Source organism: Dasypus novemcinctus, chromosome 15 (assembly GCF_030445035.2).
Source record: "Dasypus novemcinctus isolate mDasNov1 chromosome 15, mDasNov1.1.hap2, whole genome shotgun sequence".
In the NCBI taxonomy this organism is placed as follows: domain Eukaryota; kingdom Metazoa; phylum Chordata; class Mammalia; order Cingulata; family Dasypodidae; genus Dasypus; species Dasypus novemcinctus.
In genome coordinates this window covers 87,299,399-87,309,151 of record NC_080687.1, presented here as the reverse complement: position 1 = coordinate 87,309,151, position 9,753 = coordinate 87,299,399, and the positions used below count along the sequence as shown (strand labels likewise).

At 58.1% G+C, this 9,753-nt stretch overlaps 1 protein-coding gene across 1 annotated transcript; it reads right to left on the bottom strand.

Annotated features, from left to right (window-relative positions):
- Positions 1–1,137: 1,137 nt before the first annotated feature.
- On the bottom strand, positions 1,138–5,750 carry PCDH8 (protocadherin 8). The gene is made up of 3 exons (XM_058276602.2): positions 2,933–5,750; positions 2,554–2,761; positions 1,138–2,104 (listed from the first exon to the last, which is right to left on the bottom strand). Exons 1-3 carry the CDS (start codon positions 5,552–5,554, stop codon positions 1,731–1,733), a joined length of 3,204 nt encoding a protein of 1,067 aa, XP_058132585.1. The 5' UTR covers positions 5,555–5,750; the 3' UTR covers positions 1,138–1,730.
- Between the last annotated feature and the right edge of the window lie 4,003 nt (positions 5,751–9,753).

Below are 9,753 nucleotides of genomic sequence, written 5' to 3'. Positions count from 1 at the left end.
CCCCTCTTTGTTTCCTTCTAGCTTAAAAAAGAAAAAAATCTTCCACTGCTTGATTTCATTTTCTGCCCTGAATAAGTCGGCTGTGAACCGCTCCCCCCCTCCCCCCCCAAAACACACACTTATTAGCTATGGCTTTGGGCGTTTTACCAAAACTGGCTATGCCTCAGGCTCCTTATCTGCAAAACGGAGATGAGGATTGTTCCCATCTCACAGGGGTAGTTTGTGAAGATTAAATGATACTTCATGCCAAGTGCTTTTATGGAGCTCTGCCCCTATAAAATCTCACCCAGTAAATGTTAGCTCTCATTATTGTCATCATTTTAATTTGTAAATGAAACAGATGCATAGAGAATTAGATATAGGCCTAGGCCTTCCTGAAATAGCCAGAGATATTTAGCCAGAAAGAAATGGTAGGAATTCTAGGGAAGAGGTAAAGAGTTTTTCCTCTCTGTTGTATATGATCTTCTACCTCTCGAATGTCTTTTTTTTTTTTAACTTTCTATTAATGCTCATTTACAAACATAAGTACAAAAAGATTGATGTAATGAACCTCTGTTCCCACATCAGCATTTAAAAGTATTAATGTTTTTATCAATCTTGTTTATATTATGCCCCCTCTCCCCCCTGCCCCCCGTTTCTCTCTTTCTCCTAGAATATTTTAGAGCAAGCCCAGGCATCAGGTCATTTCACTCATAAATTTGAGTATCCTTTTAATACCAGCATCCTGGATATGTTAGGAACTCCTTGGGACTATGTCTTCTTCAACTTTGAACCCCAGCTCTTATAGGAGCTACTGGCCACTAGTAAACACTTGACAGATATTTAATGAATGGGCCCAAATTTAGCTTTCCTCCACTTTTTGGTAGATGCTCAAAAATATGTGCTGAGTGAATACATGAGGGCAGGGATTCTATAGACTACCTGATGTATATGAAGATGCACATATTATACAAAAACAAGGAATATTTTTAATGCTTGGATGAGACTTCCCAGTATTTGACATCCTACAGGTTTAATTTTGCCAAGAGCTTTAATGATACCCAAAAAAATTAACAATTGAAAGAAGGCTTAGTTTTGCGCCTCGTATTATTTGTGACTCTCTCACTACAGGCAATGTCATGAAAAGCAATTAGCAGATCCTTCAAACACATGACAAATCCTTTATTACTGTGCTTAGAAGTGACACGGTTTACAGAAAACCAAATGTAATTAAGTAACATTGAACGTGAATTCTACCACAGACTCAAGATATACGAGTTATACTGGGCAAGGCAAAACTTCTCAAACACTAGGTTGTTTCAAGATAAATTTCCATTAAGTAATTCCAACATGTTTTTTTTTTTTTTTGTCTTATAGACAGTTCCTTTGGCAATAACTTCCACGTTAGCTTTTATTATATAAAAATATAACAAAATTTCATTATATACAAACATTACATTACACAATGTACAGGTTAAAAACACTAAGAAAATGGCAAGCCGCAAGTGAAATTAAAATCAATAGCATGATAAGAAAAATTAAATACGGCACACATTTCATAAAAATTACATTAACTACTTGTTTTTGTTTGTTTGCAAATACCAAACAGTACCAATGTGATTGGAAACAGCTTCCAACAACGTCATTTTAAGGCACATCTTGCATGTTTACATATACAACACTGAAACCGGTCAATAACTTAGGGGCTTCTCAGCGTGAGCTGTATAGGACTGAAGACATGCAGCGTGGGATTACACATTTTCATTGGCTTCCTTCTTCGGAGACAGGTACCTGCCAGGGGGGGACGGATAGAGGGGCACCCCGATTTCTTGCAGGTCTGGGAGCCTCCCTGGGCGGGGAGGGGAGAGCAGAGTGACTGTCCGGTCATAGTCTCTGTGCAGCACTTTCTCATAGACGCTCTGCAGTCCCACGGTCTTGGGCAGCTGGGCCTGGTAGTAATTGTCCCTGCGCAGGGGATCCCGAGGCAAGGACGTGCTCTTACAGAAGGTGGACATCTGGGCTGGAGGGGGCGGCGGGGGCTGCGCGTTGGGCCCGTTGCAGGAGGGGCTCCAGCAGCGGTCGGAGTGGCCCAGGATCTTACACTCGGCGGTGCACGCCCACAGTCCTAACACAGGAGCGAAGGGGAGGGCACGGTGAGTATCCCTGGGCTCCCGCACACCGCCACCCTCACATGCAGAAGGTCGGACGGGGGCAGGGCGGCTGAACAGCAAAACGGGCACCACGATGGAAAACCGCGATTCGAGACGTGAAAGGTTTCCTGTAGAGACCCTTTCACACCCAGCTGGCCCAGCATCTTTGGCTGGGAGCACAAACGGAATTCCCTTCCTCAATTGGCTCGAGCACCACCCCTCCTCTGCCCAACGGGGTGGGGGTGGGCCTGGTCAAGGGGTGGGGCTGCCTCCGTAGGGCACTCTTAAATGGACTGCCGGTCAGGCCCGGGTCCGGAGCTCCAAGCCTCGAAAAAGCGAGGGAGAGGAGGAGCAGGTGCGAAAGGACAGGGCGGGGGGCGGGGGAGGGGAGGCCTGCGGAACCCGAGGGCGAAGGAGGCCTCACCGCTCTGCATGTGGTTGATGAGATCCTTCTTCAGGGCGTCCCCGCTGATGTCGGAATCGCTGTCGTTGAAATCACTGTCCCCCTTGCCGCTGTCTTTGCCGCTGAACTTCTCCGCTTCTCGGCCGGAGATGGTGTTGAACGAGTGCCCTTTCCAGACCGCCACAGGGGGCGCGGGCTCCTTCCCGAAGCCAGGAGAGGCGCCGTAGGGCTGCGGCGGGGAATTGGGGAAGGGGAGGGGCAGGGGTGGAAGAGAAAAGAACAAACAAGTGCGACGGGTTAGGCGACTCCCCGGCGCGCCCACCCCGACCCCCTTCCTGTGCCTTCCCCCAGCCTGTCCGCGGAGCGCGGAGCGGGGCGCCTAGGCGAAGGAAGGCCTCACCTCGGCATGCGCGCCGCGGAGCCGCTGCTGCCCCTCGAAGTGACAGGCGCTTTCCCCGGTGGCGCTGCCGCCTTCCGAGCCCGACACTTCGGCCACGGCGGCCGCGGGCGGGGGCGCGTCGGCCGCGGGGCTGCCAAAGGGCGCTTTGCCGCTGCCAGGGAAGGTGAGCACGTCGAACATGTTGGGCCTGGGCCCGGCTCCCCGGGCGGCCTCCTCCGGGGAGCCGGGGGCCGAGGCTCCGCCGCCCGCCGCCCCTGGCCGCTCTTCCCGGCGGGTCCCCCCTTTGCGCACCTCCTTCTTGCGGCGGTTGCAGGTGGTGGCGATGGCGATGATGGCGGCCAGCAGCAGCGTGCAGCTCCCGGCCAGCACGATGATGACAATCAGCGGCGTGTCCCACTGCAGCGCCTGCCCCGACGTCCCGAGCCTGGAGCCCGGCGGGCGGGAGCGCTCCGGGCTTCCGGCACCGGCAGGCGCCGCCGGCCCTCGCCCGCCGCCTTCCGTCACCACGAAGCTGACCGTGGCGGTGGTGGAGAGAGGAGGGCGGCCGCCGTCGGAGACCACCAACAGCGCCCGGAACACGCGGCCCGGCGGCTCCTGCGAGAGGTCGCCGGTGAGCACTATCTCCCCCGTGCGGCGGCCCACGGCGAAGGCTTCGCGCGGCTCTTGCTGCTGCAGGTCGAATGCCAGCTCCCCATTGGCGCCCTCGTCCGCGTCCCGGGCCTGCACACGCGCCACGGCCGTGTCCCTTGCTGTGCGCCCCGGCACGGCCACTTCCAGGGAGCCGTTCGCCGGCGCCGGATGCACCAAGACCGGAGCGTGGTCGTTCTGGTCCAGCACCCGCACTTGAACCAGGGTGCTGCTGGAGAGCTGAGGGGAGCCGCCGTCGCTCGCCTGGATACGCACGTCGAGCTGGTGCAGCGTCTCATAGTCGAAACTGCGCAGCGCGTAGATGGCCCCTGTGGCGGGGTCCACCGACACGTAGGTGGACACGGCATCCCCGGCGCGTCCCACCTCGGCCTCCAGCAGCCGGTAGGTGACCTGGCCGTTGCGGCCCAGGTCCGGGTCCCGGGCGGTCACCGTGGCCAGGTAGGCGCCCGGCGGGTTGTTCTCGCGCACCGACACCTCGTAGACCGGCCGCGTGAAGAGCGGGGCGTTGTCGTTCTCGTCGCCCACGCGCACCGTGTAGGGCCGCACGGTGCGCAGCGGGGGCGCGCCGCGGTCCTCGGCCACCAGCGTCAGGTTGTACTCGGCGATGCGCTCGCGGTCCAGCGCCGCCGCGGTCACCACCAGGTAGCTGCCCGCGTAGGCCGGCTGCAGCCGGAAGTGCTCGTGCCCGTAGAGGGCGCAGCGCACCTGCCCGTTGGCGCCCGAGTCCCTGTCCGAGGTGCTGACCAGCGCCACCAGGCTCTCGCGCGCCGCCCCCTCCGGCACCAGCGACGTGGCGCCGGCCTCGGGCGCCCCGGGCCCCGCCGACGAGGTCGCTTCCGAGTCCCCGAGAGCGGCGGCGGCGGCAAAGGGCGAGGCGGCGGGCGCGCCCGGGGCCGCCAGCGGGGTGATGGCGATGTCGGGAGCGTTGTCGTTGACGTCGCGGATGCGCACGATGACCTTGCAGGTGGCGGCGCGGGGCCCCGGGCCGCGGTCCTGCGCCCGCACGTCCAGCTCGTAGGTGTCCTGGCGCTCGTAGTCCACGGGCCCGGCCAGGGTGAGGCGGCCCGAGCGCGGGTCGAGCCGGAAGAGGCGGCGCGCCTCGGGCGGGGTGCGGGCGCCGAAGGCGAACACCACGTCGCCGTTGGGGCCTTCGTCGGGGTCCGCCGCGTCCAGGTCGAGCAGCAGCGAGCCCAGCGGCGCGTCCTCCGCCAGCTCCACCTCGGCCACGGCGCCCTGCGGGAAGGCCGGGCTGTGGTCGTTGGCGTCCAGCACGCGCACGCTGAGGGCGGCCGTGGCGGAGCGCGGCGGGCGGCCGCCGTCCTGGGCCACCAGGTCCAGGCTGTAGGTGGCCTGGCTCTCGCGGTCCAGCTCCTGCAGCAGCACCAGGTCGGCGCACTGGGCGCCGTCTGCGCGCGTCTGCAGCTCCACGCGGAACGGGCTGTGCGGCTCGGCCAGGCGCACGCTCTGCAGCCCGTTGGCGCCCACGTCCTCGTCCACCGGCACCTCCAGGGGGATGCGCGTGCCCACGGCCGCGCCCTCGGACACCTCCACTGGGATCTCCGCCCGGGGAAAGCGCGGCGCGTGGTCGTTGACGTCCCTCACCTCCACCTCCACGTGCACCAGGCGGAACTGCTCCTGCGAGAAGCTGACCACGTCGAAGGCCAGCACGCACTGCGGGGCCTGGCCGCACAGCCGCTCGCGGTCCAGGCCCGCGTCGCCGACGGTCAGCTGCCCGTCCCCCTCGCGCACCCGGAGCAGCGAGCTGTTGAACTGCTTCATCAGGCGGAAGCTTGTGTCTCCGGACACTTTCATATGCAAGTCCTCAGCCAGCGTCCCGATGACCGTACCAGGGGCGTCCTCCTCGAAGGTGCTGTATCGCACTGTTTTGCTCTGGGCCACTGACAGCACCCAGTAGAGGCTGAAGAGCTGCAAGGGGAAAAGGCAGGGGCCGCCCCCACGCCGCACCGGACGCATGCTGCCGGCCCCAATTGCTATTCCAAAGGTCTGAGGAAGGGAGTCCTCTCCGCTTCGCAGGTCCGGGTGTGAGTCGCGGGCTCCCAGGAACACTCTCGTTGTGCGGGAGAAGTCTCCGGCTGCAGTTCCAAGGCTCTGGCGGGCTCCGAGGACGCGCGTCTCCGCCCTCCCGCGCCGTGCGCCTTTCCCTGCCTTCTCCGTGCCTGAGCCGCGGGGCCGCGCGCCGCCTGGGCTTTTATAGCCGCCGATATGCAAATCGTCCGGGCCGGGCAGCCAATGGCGGCCTCGCCCTCGCGCCGCTCCTCCGCCAGCCTCCGACAATCCCTTTAATGTGGAAAGGCTTAGGAGGGAAAACAAGAGACTCTTTCCTTTGTTTCTTCAACTCCTTTCGCTTCTCCGCCTTTTGCTGTCAGCGCCTTGCATGCAGAGGAGCTGGCACAGGGCGCAGGGAGTAAAAGGCACCGATGGTTCGGTTAATTGTGCCTGTCCCTCGCCGGCTGCTCAGGCCGGGTGAGAACGTCCTGGGATTTCACCCCAAGGCTCGGGAACCCCCTTTCCCCCCATTCTCTGCATTTCGCGCCTCCGGAGCTTCCAGTCGCTCGCAGCTCGCTCTGCACGGACGCTTGTTCGGCCGGAGACTGCTCGCCTTCTCTCCCAGCTTCCCCCAGCGCCAGGAATAGCCGCTAGATGAAAGAGCCTGAAGGATAAGGGAAAATGGATTTTATTCAAATTTGTGTACGCGATTGTGTCTTGCTTGCGTGAGCCCCGGTGATCGGAGCTGCCATTTCCCTTTCAGAAAGGAGCCCTGCGATGTGTTAGTATGCACGTCACTTTCCAAATGGTTTTCTTAAGCCCTGGGTGCTAGCAGGCAAGGAAAAAAAAAAGTTTCAAATAGGATTTAGCATAAGCTCGAGGAGATTTGGAAAGGTTTCAAAGATCAGACTGTATCAAAGGCTTATGAAGCCCTCGTTAGCAGTGGAAATAGAATGGCGTGGCAGGCGATCCCACTGGAAGCCCCAATGTCTGTATTATTTCGCCGTGACAAGCAAAGGGGAGAGAAAGTTGAACAGTTTCCACAGTGGAGTCGGGCTAACTTGAATATAATGAGCAAACGCCACATGTATCCATTATGTTCCTCTATTCATCCCCAATCACTGCCATAACTCTCGGGCTAAACGGTGATGGGCGCTGAATTCCACACAATACCCAGCTCGTATTAAAGGGCATTTAGAGAACTTTCCCTCCTGATGCCCTGTTCCGCTATTTAGAGGATTTTCTTTCTGTTCTAATAGGGCCCCTCCGGGAAGCAACACTCGTCCCATTCCAGAAGAACAAAGTCACAGCATGAGGCTAAAACCTGGCACGAACCTGGGGGCATGGAACCGTCTGCTTAGCAAAGCGTGGCGCTTGGGCGCTGCCAAGCCCTGGGCTGGGCTGCCCCCCGCGTAGCCCCCTTTTCCCTGTCTTCCCCGAAGGCTTGAGTCGGATTTTCAATAAGGGGACAAGATGGAGTTTCATGGGTTCTTACTGAAAGATTTTTGGGACAGGCTATGCACCTAGACAGGAAGGAAGAAGGTAAAAATAAAGGTATGCCCTCGAAGACAGGTTTTTTAAAAAGGCAGTGGGTTTGAGATTCTGTAAACGTTCTTAATCCTGATTTTGGTCCTACTTTCCGTGTCCCATCCGTGTTTTCTTTTCCCTCAAACCTGAGGGAATGTGTTTTGGGGTCTTTTCAGAAGAGGCGCAGAGGATCCGCACAGTAGGGAGACCAAGTAGGGAATCGGTGGGCAATGAGAGTGCAGGAGGACGAGGTGGATGCCCGGCGTTGCCAGAGGGCAGAACAAGCAGCTCCAGACATCGAGAAATAAAAGCTTCCAAAGAATTGGGACAGGAAGGGATGATAGAGCACGAGGTTTCTTCAGAGCGGTCGTGCCTCTCGGTTCCTTCTCAGCCTCCGCCACCTGGCAGCCTTTGGCATGCTAAACGCCACGAGGCCACGCATCAGCAGCGACGCGGGGACAGGGAAAGGGCGACGACCCCTACAGAAACCCAATTCCCGGCCTCTTCCACTTTGGTTCCCTATTAACTGCCATTTAAGTTCTAGCTCTCCCCCTGGCCCCTAGAGCCAAGAGACATTCCTCGGGGGTAGGCGCAGGCCCAAGGACTTTCAACCTTGCTTCCAAGCCCCCTCCCATAGCCCGCGGCCTGCGGGTGACCTTTGGTGTTCTCAGCGTCCGGTCCTCCCCACTCACCCCGCCTACCGGGTCGAGTTTCAGAACTTGGGGGGCGGACAGCGGCCCCCGCGCGGCCGCGGGAGGCGCGCGGTGAGGTGCGGCAGGCGCGGCGCGGCGCGGCGCTGCTGAGCCGAGAACCAAGACCTGGAGTAGGTAGAGGGTGTCAGCGGGGCCGGAGTCGGAGCCGAGGACTCGCCGCGGTCACTACCGCGAAAGAAAGGGACGTCAGCTGTTCCCTTGAGCACACACCTGCCCCAAACCGGTGCGCACGGCGCTGGGAGCCGGATCCCACGCCCTGGCGCTCTGTCCCACGCGCTGTTTTGACGCGCGCGCGCCTCGCCGTTCTGGACTGGCCCGTTGTTCTTGAAATTTGGGTGGTTTTTCCGGCTTATTTTTTCCTCTTGGTCGAGAATCGGAACTACCTGATCTTTTCATTGCAAGCACTTCCGCGTCAGCACCCTCATTCTCCAGGCTGAAATAAACGAAGGCGCGATTGGAGGGGGATGGGGGTTGCAAGCCAAGAGTCGGGGCGCAGTTAAAGCCAAGAGGCGGGCGGAGGGGGGTGCGGGCGGCAGTGAGCGCTAGTGGCCCGGCCGGGGCATTGCATCTGCTGCCGGGTGCTCCGCCGCGCGGAAGTGGCAACGCCGGCAGCTTCGCCAGGCAGCTCGCGGCCCCGAGCGCCGAGGCCTGGGCGGGGAGCCGGGAGCACGCGCGCAGCGGCCCGCGCGCCGAGGCCTGCGGAGCGGGTCGCAGGGGTGTGAAGGCACGCGAGCCAAGTGAGCTCGGCAGCCTGCAGCCCCAGATTATGGAAATACGATTGCAAATAGCGCAGCAGCAACCCCCCCCCCCCCCCCCCCAGCAACTGCCGGGGGAGGAAAAATGTCCCAGGAGGTGGGGCGAGAGGAGCAGGCGACCCGGAGGGAAGCTCGCCCGCCCGCGCGCTGATCCCCTCCACAAAAGCCGCTGCGATCGCCTTGTTATCATACCAAAAGGCCTGGGCCGGCTCTAAGGAGCCCCTTTCTCTGGGTTTTAGCGACTTCGCTGGCAACTGTCTCGCAATCCTGAGAACAAACACGGCCCCACAATGGCCGGCATTTTCTTGGAATGCAAATGTTGCGGGCTCCGCAAAACTGGTTTCTGTTACCGAGCCTAATGCGCTCATTGTGAAACTCGCGTGCAGACACCGAGATTGACACGGGCGTCACGTGACGGATTAGGGCTCTAGGAAAGTTTTCAAAGCGGCGACAATGGGGGGGCTCAGCCTGATCTGATAGCTCCCACAGTTTAGCGGGAAAGAAAAGGATATATTCTCATATGTAATAGGATTACCTTTTCCATTTCAATTTCTATACAGCATGTAATTTATTTTTAATTAGGATTATATCTACCAGGAAAGGGAACTAGACTTCGCTGGAAAGAGTAATTCTAAGGATGGCTGGAGAGAAGGGTAATTTTTTAACCTTTTAATTTTTTTTTTTTTGTAAGTCCAGGGCCCATGGTTTTTCTTCTATATGATCACCGCTATCGGGATCAACCTCCCAGGGAAGTTTGCGGCAATTGCTCGGCGAAAGCAGAGAACAGAGGCAACTCTTCAGGTCCATCCAATTCATTTTTGTAGAGAAACCACAGCTTGCAAAAAAGTTCTTAGAATTCCTATGCCACTGGATTTTACTGCGGTTGACCCAGTAAAATGCAACCAAGCTCATTTCTACACTCCAAATGCTTCCTTTTTTTAAAAGTTGTATTTGTGTGTTTACGTTTATTGGGTTGTCAGTACTGGCAAAGTGACTTTTAAACTTTATGCCAAACCACAGAGCCTTGATTCAAACACAGCCAAGGAGACAGTTTGGGGGAGAGGTTAACTGGTTTTGAAACATTGATTTTGGATCCATCCCAAAGCCAGATGCTTCCAAATCCTCAGTGTTTCAGGCCTCGGCCTACCATCCTTCTGGGTATTCTGTGTAT

Coding starts and splice junctions, on each gene's coding strand:
- PCDH8 (XM_058276602.2), bottom strand. CDS start 5,554: ATGCGTCCGGTGCGGCGTGGGGGCGGCCCCTGCCTTTTCCCCTTGCAG. Junction 2,762..2,932: donor TCCGCGGCGCGCATGCCGAG/GTGAGGCCTTCC, acceptor TCCCCGCCGCAG/CCCTACGGCGCCTCTCCTGG. Junction 2,105..2,553: donor CATCAACCACATGCAGAGCG/GTGAGGCCTCCT, acceptor CTCCTGTGTTAG/GACTGTGGGCGTGCACCGCC.